Source organism: Zootoca vivipara, chromosome 12 (assembly GCF_965207765.1).
Source record: "Zootoca vivipara chromosome 12, rZooViv2.hap1.1, whole genome shotgun sequence".
Classification (NCBI taxonomy): Eukaryota; Metazoa; Chordata; class Lepidosauria; order Squamata; family Lacertidae; genus Zootoca; species Zootoca vivipara.
In genome coordinates this window covers 16,801,153-16,813,321 of record NC_142595.1, presented here as the reverse complement: position 1 = coordinate 16,813,321, position 12,169 = coordinate 16,801,153, and the positions used below count along the sequence as shown (strand labels likewise).

The following is a 12,169-nucleotide window of genomic DNA, read 5'->3' as shown; positions in this document are numbered from 1 at the left end:
AATATTTTAACTGTTAAGACTTGTCTTCAAAGTTATAATTCTATTACTATTAATCTAATTCTGTTATTCTAGAGGAAACACACCACAACCCCCTAGCTTAAGGTTTTGTCTGAACCAGGGATAAGGACTTGTTCCACTCCCAACAAACCACGATTTGTAGCCAAGGTTTGCTCCTGACGTACTACCTGTGATTTGCTAGGAGTGACATGAACCATGTTCCCTGGTTTGGGCCTAACGTTAAGCCAGTAGTTGGTAGTTTGCCTCCTGCAAGGTGGGAGGAGCAGAGTGATTCATTCGGGCACAGTAAGCTATAGTTTATAGTTTACCGTGGCACGCAAATGTGGCCAATATGCTGCAGTGGGTAGAGCGTCAGACTAGGAGTGGGGAGAGCCAGGTTCACATCCTCGTTCAGCTATGAAGCTCTCCCTGGGTGACCTTGAGCCTGCCTCTCTCTCTGACTCTAGCCTACCTCACAGGAAGAGAGGGACACTCTCTCTCTCCCTCTCTCAAAAAATAGCATCTGGAACCGTACTCAGTGTTGATCAGTTTGCTGCAGGTCCTTGATTCCATCTTGGCTCCCACCTACCTGCTGTTTGGATACATTCTTCTTGAGTTTGTTGAGTGTCTTGCGGTTGTAAGGTTCGCCCCCTGGGCGCAACTTAACTGTGGTGTCGCACGGCTCAGCGTGGAGTTGGGGGAACGTGTGGAGAGCCTCCTGGATGATGGACAAAAATATTCACCGTGAGACAGCAGAATTCACATAACCTGTGGTTGTCAGACTGACCCGCTGTATGAGCCTCTGTATCAAGTAAGATACCAATATAACATAACAGTATCTCAGGCCATGCTGCTAAATGAAAAGTCTGGTGTCGTTATTATTTTCATGTTTTACTTTATTTTTTTTACATTTTTATGATTCTTAGTAATGCTAATTGAGGATTAACAAATGCTGATTATATACAGTGAACTCTTGGGTTACGTTACCTTTGGATAACATAACTTTCGGGTTGTGAATGCGCAGAAGCGCTCTATTACGCCACATGCGTGCGTAGAAGCGGTGCCTCTAGATGCGGACTTTTCAGGGTATGTACGGACACCCGGAACGAATTAAGTGCGTATCCGGAGGGTCCACTGTACTGATATCCCCTGACTTTACTTTGTTTGCACTCCTAAGGGGTCAACAACAACTTTATAAGCTCCTCAATGGCATCAATGAACTCAGAAATTTGGGGAAGCCACACCAAAGCAACAGTCGCACGACAAATCTTCTGGCCTTCGCTCTCTCACGGTTGTTGCAAAGGTAAATTGGAAGGAAGTATCCAAGACAGGCCTTAGCAATAGAGCGAACTACATATCTAAAATAAGCATTTCTTCACAATGCTATCTCAGGCAGGGTGTGGGGCAAAGAGTTAAATGTTTTCCACTTGCCCCGTTTCCATACCTGTAGCGACGGATTAAGAGATACTCTCTTCAGCACCTTTTTCTTGTGATCGTTCAATATCCCGTCAATCTTTCGCATGGGTGGGAGATAAAGTTCATCTGGGGGAGGATTGACAGAAGAGATTTTAAGCATCATACATAGTGTCCTTGGTGGGTATTTCAGTGGTCAGTTTGGGCCCCCCAGCTATGGAGCACTCCTTGGGGAAGCTTGCCTGGCACCCACACTGTGTCCTTTCCAGCATCCAATACTTTTCTGACCTCCCAGGGCTTTAAAACCATGTCTTGGTTGGTGTTTCCTTAAAGCAAACGAATAATCTCAATGCAGTTTTGTAGTTTTTCTGACTGCTCTTAGGTCACGTTAACTCCTATGATTTACATGACCCCTTTGCCCAAAGATGGTGACTACAACTCCCATCATCCCCGGCCAGGACATGCTTGGCAAAGGCCAATCTGTATTTTAACTTGGTTGCGGCTTTGTAAATCAGGATGGGGAGTTACTGGCTTGGATTTCAAATTTATTGTGGGCTCTTATCATACATTGGTATATTTAAAAAAAGTTACTGTAATTTTTACTAAGTAATGTTTCTAGGCCCTTAACAAGTATCGAACAAACAAACCTGTGACTAAAGCCAGAAATGTCTAGCATTTTGCACTAAGGGGATCCAATTTTCTGCGGTCAGAATTCTGCGGAGAAGAGGAAGTCGCAGAAAAATATTTAAAATGCCGTATTTGCTTTCTGATGGGGAGAGAACTGGGCAGGATCTGACCTCCTTGAAAGGAGCTGCTTCTGCTACACATTAATAAGAGAATCTTTTTACTTTAAGGAAAACGCCAACCACGTCTTACTAGTATTTAGTGTTTTGATTCCCCTGAGAATCTGTGGCAACACACCTCTCCTTTCCAGCCGCAGAGAAGCATAAGGCTTTAACCTGCAAGAGGTCAAAGCTGTGATTAAACTGTGTAACAGCTTTGGATATAAGCACAGGCCTGGAAGCCAGAGGAGACAAGGAAATTGAATGTGAGGGGGTGAGCTGGTAGACGAGGATTGGAGCTCTCTGTCCTGCCTCTGCGCCTACCAAACGGAGCAATTTCTGCATTTTGAGTGGTCCTGCTAATTGTTCATTTGCTCAGGCAGAATTTGATGGGGAAGAGGCATGCAAACAAACTGATGATGATGATGATGGAAGAAGGCTGGCAAAGGAGGGAAGCCACTGTCAGTATGATTTACAAACTCCTCTAGACAGTTTCTGCATAAAGCCCCCACACCTCTCACCCTCACAGTCAAGATAGAACTAGCAGAGTAACCAACCAAACCCCAACTGCCAGCTTCCAACTGCCACCTCCTTTCTCCAGTACCATCTCTTCTTTGTGAAATACATTCCCAATGAAACTACATTACAAATACTAACAGCCACCTTCCTCCTGCATAAAAATGCAGAGGTGCTGGAGGGTGAGCAGAGCCCTCGGTCCCCGTCCTCAGGAAGCCCCTAGCAGGCTAGTAAAACATTTTATGTGGACTAGTACATTTTGTGGGCTTGTTTACAAGGCTGCTGCGTAGTCTGAAATCTGGAATCTTTATGGACTATTTTAAAATCATTAAATACTTGTTGTTATTTATTTACCAAAAAAAGGCTTATTGTTTGTTTATTTATAAACAGTAACGTCACTGCAATGCAACACAAAGGCAGCCCATGAGATGTGGAGGTTCTTGAGTCAATTCTAAAACAGTAAACCTATTAAAACAACAACAACAACCCATGAAGGTATCAGCTAAGTAGCTGTCCTAGGCCTTAAAACAGTGGCTTCCAAACTCCACCCACCCACCCACCAGCTCACAGATCACTTGAAAATTGCTGGTGGACTTGAAGGACCACTTAATGATTTCCACACACACACCCGCCTGTTGTAGCAATTGCAATTCTTAATGGTACAGTGGTACCTCGGTTTATGAACACAATTGGTTCCGGAAGTCTGTTCATAAACTGAAGCGTTCATAAACTGAAGCGAACTTTCCCACTGAAAGTAATGGAAAGTGGATTAATCTGTTCCAGACAGTCCGCGGAGTACTTAAACTGAAGCGTTCATAAACTGAAGCAGGGGTGTAATTGGTTCCAGAAGTCTGTTCATAAACTGAAGCGTTCATAAACTGAAGCGAACTTTCCCATTGAAAGTAATGGAAAATGAATTAATCCGTTCCAGATGAGTCCGCGGCGTTCATAAACCGAAAATTCATAAACCGAGGTGTTCATAAACCGAGGTTCCACTGTATTCTTATTGGCCTTTTAATTTCTTACACTCCATTTTGCTGTACTGCAGTTTGCATTCTTCACAGATAGGCCGCAGGCAGTGTTCGAATCTCCCATTGCTCTAGGCACATTTTGCAACAGGGAATTTCATTAGCGTGAGCAGTTTCTGAGTTCTGGGCGCAGTACTGTGCCTACGATTTCAGATTAAAACTGCAGAGTGGAAGGAAAGAAGGACCTTTTTCTGCCTCCCCTACTTCCAGCTACTCTCTGAAGACTAGAGAACAGACCCTCTTAAGAATATTAGGGGGGTGGGCAGGGGAAGGACTAGACCATATGAAAAATGAACATAATCTTTTAGCTGTAGTTCATTCATTTTCAGCTTTGTATTCTCTCTCTCTCTCTCTCTCTCTCTCTCTATATATATATATATATATAAGTGTGCCTCTTTTGGCAATTGGTGGTATGCTACACCTGTTGTTGCACCCACAACCAAGGTTTAACGTACTGCAGGTCTCCTCAATGAAGCTGAAGGCAAGACCACCATTTGGTAACCCCCGCCTTAAAGCATTTAATGTTGAAAGAAGAGCAAACTTATAGCCTTTACTATGACAATGAAGAAAAGGAAAGCCTATCATTCAGGCAGCTTCAGAGTTTTCCAAGTAAACATCTCTACAGGGAGCAAAAGCCTCTGGACCTCCAAGAGGCCAACAATGACAAAACAGAGACGAGCAGCTCAGCCCTGCTGGCAGAGAAAGAAAGGAAGAGGCACAGGGCTCCAGAGATCTCCCAAGGACTGGCCCATTTTGAGCAAATAAACTCTGCCATTTGTGGGGGCAGGCGACTGACCCACAGGGCCGATCAATATACCACCATTCATGAATGCGCACCGTTTGTATCCTCAAGAGCTTGGATCATGTCTGGGTCGAGGGCAGTGCTGACCAGCATTTCCACGTAGCTGCGGTACATCTCCTTCATGGCTCGCGTGTTCAGAATACGGCCCGTTGGCACACGCTCTAGATAGGAGATGGAGTATTAGCTTAGCATTTATTTAAGGCACTAACATCCCAGGCTTTTGTTCTGAGGCGGCTTACACAAAAACGACACACGATGAAAGGGCAGGAAAAAGTTACAAATAAAATAACGGGAAAGAGAGTGCAGTCCAGCTATCATTCTGCCTGGAGTGGAATTTTCCCCCAGCCTGGCACTTCAGATACTACTTTTCGTATTCATTTATTTATAACAGTATTTTAAAGTGGGTTTTTTTCTGGGCAAGTCCATTTAGGGACAGGGGAATTCTATATTTTACTCCTCCCTCCTCACCATCTAGGTATTTATAAGAATCTCCCTCAGTCTGGCTCCAGGGTCACTAGGAAGACCCCAACACCAACACACACAGTGTGCGGCTCTCTAAACCTTTAGCTCTTCAGACATCATTGGGCTACAGATCCCGTCAGTCGCAGCAAGCGAGGTCAACGGCTTGCGGGAGGTGCAGTTCAGCAACATCCAGACGGCAAAAGGTTCCTCGCACCTGCTCTAAACCCTGCTCCACCTTTGCAGTTTCATTGCACGTTGTTTGCAAGGCCCTTAACTTGGATCCAGGGAGAACTTAAGGACTGCTCAGTGCCTAATCTCCCTGCACCAAGGTCTTTGAGAGACTTGTGGTTAGTTGTGGTCCCCTAGTATTCAGTACTGTGGGCCCTTCCCTGCCAATCCTTCAGGCGCCTGGTGACGACTTTTATCTCCGCAAGTCTTTAAAAGTGTACTCTTCTGATTTTATGGCTGATTTAAACTGCTTAGATTTTAACTATGGAGAAGAGCCGCTAAGTGGTACAGCATCTGCCTTGCATGCAGCAGGTCCCAGATTCAATGCCTGACATCTCCAGGTAGGGTTGGGGAATGTCCCCAGCATGAAACTGTGCAGAGCGGCCACCAGTTAGTGTAGATAATACTCGGGAGCCAGTGTGTGGTGGTGTAATGGTTAGAGTGTTGGGACTATGACCTGGGAGGCTGGAGTTCAAATTTCCACTCAGTCGTGTAGTTTGGGGGCAGTCACCATCGCTTAGCCTACCCTACCCTACAGGGTTGTTGTGAGGATGAAATGGGGAGAAGGAGAACCATGTACACCACTTTCTGATCCTTGGAAGGAAAAGGCAGCATATAAATGTAATAAAGAAGGTAGATATTCTTACAATTCTATCCTTTGTATCTATTTGAAAACTCATTGTACACTGCTTAGAAACTACAGTGCTAAGTAAGTAATTAAGCGGCAGTAAGTAAGTAAGTAAACATCAGGCTGTCATAGAAATTGGTTGGAAGGGACCCTGAGCACTATCTAGTTCAGTGTTTCCCATCTTTGGGTTTCCAGCTGTTTTTTGGACTTCAACTCCCATCATCCCTAGCTAGCAAGACCAGCGGTCAGGGATGATGGGAACTGTAGTCGAAAAACAGCTGGAGACCCAAGGTTGGGAAACATTGATCTATTCCAGGCATCCCCAAACTGCGGCCTTCCAGATGTTTTGGCCTACAACTCCCATGATCCCTAGCTAACAGGACCAGTGGTCAGGGATGATGGGAGTTGTAGGCCAAAACATCTGGAAGGCCGCAGTTTGGGGATGCCTTATCTCAGTGTTTCCCAACCTTGTGCCTCCAGATGTTTTGGGACTACAACTCCCATCATCCCTAGCTAGCAAGACCAGTGGTCAGGAATGATGGGAATTGTAGTCCGAAAACAGCTGGAGGCACAAGGTTGGGAAACACTGCCTTATCTAGTTCAACCCCCTGCAATGGAGGAATATGCAGCTGATCCTTATGGGAATCGAACTTGCACCCTTGGTGTTATCAGCACCACACTCTAACCAATTGAGCAATTAATTTTTTTTTCTCTCTCTCACTGGAGCTTTCAAGTCAAAAGGCTCTCTCTTCGACTCTACCATGGACAGTTTCTCCCCTCAAAAACTCTCTGCGGGCCCACAATTCACTTCAAGGACCGCCTCATCTTCCGGCACCAATGGATGCTGGGCTGCATCAGTCTACTCACCCTCCTCGCTCTGCTGGTCAGGGCTGGAATCTGAGTCGGAGGAGGACGCTGCCTCAGCAAGCCATTTTTTCCTCTTCTTGGGAGGTGGCTCAGCTTTCACCTTGGCTGGCTTAGGCTTGGGTTTAGACGCTCCGCCGGCTGGGGAAGCTTTTGCGGGGACGGGAGCAGGGGGGTCAGTTTTCTCCGCCTTGGGGGGCTTTTCTACTTTGGCCACTTTTTCCGCCTTGGGGGGCTTTTCAGACTTCTCGACCTTGGGGGGCTTTTCCATCTTCGGCGCTTTCTCAGCCTTGGGGGGCTTCTCGGCTTTGTCCGCTTTTTCGGCCTTGGGGGGCTTCTCGGCCTTGGGGGGCTTCTCGGGCTTCTCAGGCTTCTCGGCCTTCTCCGGGACTTCCGGCTTCTCAGGCTTCTCAACTTTGGGCAGCACCGGGGCCTTGGGGCCAGACGCCTTGGGCTGGCTCTGTCTCCTGCAGCAGGACAGACATAGCCGTGAGATCCAAATACAGGCTCTGCCTCAGGGGCCAGGTTTGCTGAGGCGTCTGTGTGTGTGTGTTGGGGTGCAAAGGAGGCTTTTAAGGGGGGAAAGGAGAAGTGGGACGATGGAGGGCTGGGGAGCTGAGAGGACAAAGCCGGCCTTATATACTGTCAGGTCTGTGAAAAGAAGGAGTGTCTGCTACCATCCGATTCACAGTTCAAGCTGGAGTCAAGAGGCAGCGGGGGACAGGCCGTGGCACAGAAAAACACAGGCTAGTGAGGAGGGCAGTCATGGTATAGCCCAGGCATAGGCAAACTCGGCCCTCCAGAAGTTTTGGGACTACAGCTCCCATCATCCCAAGCTAACAGGACCAGTGGTCAGGGATGATGGGAATTGTAGTCTCAAAACATCTGGAGGGCCGAGTTTGCCTATGCCTGGAATAGCCCCATCCCTTTGACAGGTGGAAGAGGCATGATACAGAGTCTGTTTCATGATTAGGCAGGTGAGAAAACAAAGAGGCTGAGCTCTTCGCTCCTTCAGGTGAGGAGCTAAATACTCTCCTGCATGTCAGGTGAAATAACTGTAGAAAGAGGAGGGGGAGGTAAAGGATCTGAGGAAAAATCTCCCCCCAGGCATGTCACCCAAACAGTTTAATACAGGGGAGGGGTTATTTGCGGGGAGGTGTGCTTTTTGGCCATCGACCTCGCAATTCTAGAAAAGGGGCACTTCACAAACTGGAATAAATCAATGTGAGGAAGGGGCTCAAACGCTTTTTGGAGCTTCTCTGCGAGTGGAACTGGCCTCTCGTATGGGAGACACCCCACCCCTTCCTGCTCCTTTACCTGACGGCTTGCAGGGGCCGGTGCCAAGGCTTCTTGGAGCAGACGCGGACGTAATCCTTCTTGTTGATGTTCTCCAAGAACTTAACGTAGAGGCGCTGGTACCGGTTCTTGGCATCGCCAAAATAGCCCAGATACTGAGGGGGGACAGGGAAGGAAGGAATTGAATATCAAAATGGGGGTGGCAGGGAGAGAATGTCTGCAACTAAGCTCTTTCCCACCTCCAGAAATAATGGAGAAAAACCCAATCCTTCGCCCACGATATCAGTCAGTTCAAGCGGATTTATTTCCCCCCCAGCACAAAAAAATAATTCTGCCTCTGGCTTACCTCATACCATTGAGGTGTATATTTTTAGGAACTGCCTTATTTTTATGATTGGAAGTTGTTTAATATTATTCTTACAGAGAAGTGATGGATAAGAGAGAGAGACCTGGGTGGGAGACAGGTCAGAGTGAGTTTTCCTCAGGGTGTGAGGCTGAGGAAGGTGGTAGCTTTTCAGTTGAGAGTTGGAAAGGCACACTTCTTTGTATGTGGGTTGAATTTTAAAGTTTAATTATGATATGAGGGCTAGATATATATAATTTTTTACCATCATTATTATTGGTGTTATTATTAATGTTCCTTCTCTCTCTGCTTCCTCTTTTCTTCTTTTTACTCTTCCTCTATCTTTTCTTGTTTTTTCCCCCTCTTTTCCTTTTTGTCTTTCTGATTTTCTTTATTCTAGATATTATTTTACTGAATTGTGAAAACTTTAATAAAATCTTAGGGGGGTGAGGGAAGTTTCTTCTTCTTCTTCTTCTTCTTCTTCTTATTATTATTATTATTATTATTAATTGTTCGTGCTTCAGCCAACAGTTTTAGGTTTTAATATTGTGTTTTAATGTCGTCACCTGCCCTGGAAACTTAATGTGAAGGGCAGACAATTAACAGCAACAATTTTATTTATTTAAATATTTATTATCCACTCTTTGTTGCTAAAAGTAATACCAGAGCAGGGTTGCATCAAAACTTTTAATCGGGAAATGCTATAACACAGCAATGCTCATCAATAAAATAAAAGCAATAGAAAAAAAAGTCTGCCACAGCCGTGGCAGAAACCTGCTGAACTGGGAGCAGGGAGAGAAACTTATTGGTGTGGAAATAAGTATTTCCTCAGGGAAGAGAAAGAAAAGAAGGGATACGGAAGTGGCAGAGGCACTGGTGGTTAAAACCCAGGGATCAAGCCATTGCGCCACATACAATTGCATAAAGCTCATATAGACCTCCCACCTCTGAAGTTCTTTTGCCCACATTCACTGAGAGTACGATTTTTTGCATGACGAGTGAGCAGTGGGGACACTTACATTGCTGGTCGCACAAAACTGTCGCTGCCCATCCTTTATTTCAGGGGTGAACTTCTGGAGCAAAGCCTTCTGAACCCGCCAGATTGGCGGCGGCTCCCGCCCAGTCTGAAGAGCAAGCTGCAGGAGGGCAGAGAAAGGGATGATGGTCACAGGGATGCAAAGAACCCCAAACAAGCCTAGCTGCTGTGATGCAACTACTCTGCAGATAAGAAGCTCTGCTGGATCAGGCCAAAGGCCCCACTTAGTCAAACATCCTGTTCTCATAGCGGCTGACCAGACACCCATGGAAAGCCCGCAAGCAGAATCTGAGGGCATCAGCAACCCTCTTCACTTGTGATTTACAGCACATGGTTATAAGCCCAACTTCGGTGGATGCGGATCCTACTTAGTCCCTCAGAAGGGAGACTAGCGTCAGATCCAATGTAACATTTTGATTTTAAGTATTATTATGATTTTTTTTAAAAAAGCTCAAACTAAGTCTTACCCAAGAGTAAGAATTCAAGACACTGAAATATGTGAAATGCTTGAAAATGTCATTCACATTTTACGCTTTTAAGGCTCTGTTTCTGCTCCAAGCCCAAAAAGATGATAATATGGCCCGTTTTGATCAATGAATAGAAGATTATGGGGTGCGGCACTCATCTCCACTTTCAGGCAAGGGAGCCAGTGTTTGTCTGCAGACAGCTTTTCTGGGTTGTGTGGCCAGTATGACTAAACAGCTTCTGCCGCACGGAAATGCTCTTTACCTTCCTGCTGCGGCGGTACCTATTTATCTACTAAGCTGGCATGCTTTCAAACTGCTAGGTTGGCAGGAGCTGGGACAAAGCAATGGGAGCTCACCACGTCGGGTGGATTCAAGCTAACGACCTTGCGATCGGCAACGTATGAACGGACTTGCTTTTCAATGCAGATTGTGCATGGATAAATATAATGTTATTTGGAACGCATTTATACAAATTATGACTTGCTAATAACTGTATACTCACTGTAGTAATAGCAGTACTTATTTACCAACATATCATATTGTATTACAATCTCAAGCACTTTTTCCTTTCTCGCTTTATTCCTCGCTTCTTTATTTGTTCACTGAAAAGTTTCTCAACAAAATTAATAATAATGATAATATCTCCTTAACGCACCTTGAGGGCCTGAACGTCCTCCACGCGGATGACAAACTCATCGCGCTCTCGGAAGATCCCCTCCCCACCGCTCTCTGCCTCTTCTTCGTCCGTCTCGCCACAAATGGCCGCTGTCTCCTGCTTCTTGGCAAGGTGAAGAGGCCGTGTGTCCTCAGGGTCCTCGGGCTCAGGAGACTCCTGAACAGGTGGCTCCTCGGGGACAGGTGGAGCCTCCTTGGGCGAGGGAGCTGGGGAGAGGGGCGGCGGGGGTAGCTCTGGCTGGACATCTGCCTCCACTGAGGGAGTTGGGCTGGGGATTTTCTCCTCCACGGGTGGCACATCTATGGTGGTGGTGGGGGAAGTGGCAGGGGTTAGCAAGCAAGCAAGAACAGAAATCCACCTTACTCAGCAGTGGCCTCCTAGCTGGGGAATGGTCTCCCCAGAAAGTCTTGCCTGACACCTTCTCTGCAGTCCTTTTAGTGTCAGGCAAAGACCTTTGTATTCACCTAGACCAGGGATATGGTCCTCCAGCTGTTGTTGGACTACAACTCCCATCAGTCCCAGCAAGAATGGCCAATGGTCAGGATGATGGGAGCTGTAGTCCTGCAACACCTGTAGGGTCACAGACTCCTCACCTCTGCCCTAGACTTTTTAATTAATTGTGGTTTTAAATTGGGAGTGTGCCATGCTGTCTGTATCACAATAAAGGGAGGGTTGGTTGGTGTTTTTTTGTTTTTTTGCTGTTTTTCATTTGTTTCTTGGATGGTTTTTAATTATTATACACTGTATTTTTAAAGCATTGTTTTGCTTGCAAGATGCCCAGGGAGTATTTATTGATGCAAAGCTACATCAATCAATTGAAAAAATGGGTACTTTTGGAATATAATTTACCAATCCTCCCTGCAAACCATGTACATATATACTTGTAACTTAGGATCACTCCTCACACATATGATAAAGTGGACTGCAATTCATGTAGAACTCTGCCGTAATAAATTCATCAGTCTTTAAGATGTATGCCAGCAGAACAGGATCCCATGAGAGGTGGTGGATTCTCCTTCCTCGGAGGTTTTTAATCAGAGGCTGGGTGGCTAACTGTTATGTATGATCTAGCTGAGATTCCTGAATTGGAGGGAGAATAGAATAGATGATGCTTGGAGTCCCTTCCAACTCTACAATTCTATGTTTCTATGTGTATTCCTTATGTAATTCTTTTCATAATGGAACATTTTTCAGCAGAAAAGTTTAGTAGTGGGAAATCCCCCAGAAAGTTTTCTCCCTGGAACTGGATTAGTAAATGTATTCCCTTTTATGCTGACAAGAGCGGGGCTTTCTTGATTATTATTATTTTACTTCACATCAATACTGCATAAAATTATCTATAGAGTTTGAGTTTTGAGGCGGGGTGGCGCTTGGGTCTTGCAGGAAAGAGAGACATAACTTGGTAAGTAGACAGGTTACTACCGTGTTTCTCCGAAAATAAGCCATACCCCGAAAATAAGCCATAGTGATAGGCAGTTTAACCTTGTAGATTAAACTGTACCATACTTAATTTAAAAAATGAGACATCCCCTGAAAATAAGCCACCGTGGGGGGTTTTTTTGGAGGAAAAATAAATATAAGACAGTGTCTTATTTTTGGAGAAACACGGTAGGAAAATATAAGGGAGCATG

General features: G+C 45.6%; 1 protein-coding gene across 1 annotated transcript in view; it reads right to left on the bottom strand.

Moving 5' to 3' along the window:
* PRR12 (proline rich 12) overlaps window positions 1-12,169 on the bottom strand; it is a 45,509-nt gene that overhangs the window by 10,109 nt on the left and 23,231 nt on the right. The window contains exons 6-12 of the mRNA XM_035134406.3: window positions 10,518-10,837; window positions 9,379-9,495; window positions 8,038-8,171; window positions 6,724-7,187; window positions 4,574-4,699; window positions 1,442-1,539; window positions 587-715 (exon numbers count right to left, since the gene is read on the bottom strand). Of these exons, the coding sequence (XP_034990297.1) occupies window positions 587-715; window positions 1,442-1,539; window positions 4,574-4,699; window positions 6,724-7,187; window positions 8,038-8,171; window positions 9,379-9,495; window positions 10,518-10,837 (1,388 nt within the window). The remainder of the gene's footprint in view (window positions 1-586; window positions 716-1,441; window positions 1,540-4,573; window positions 4,700-6,723; window positions 7,188-8,037; window positions 8,172-9,378; window positions 9,496-10,517; window positions 10,838-12,169) is intronic.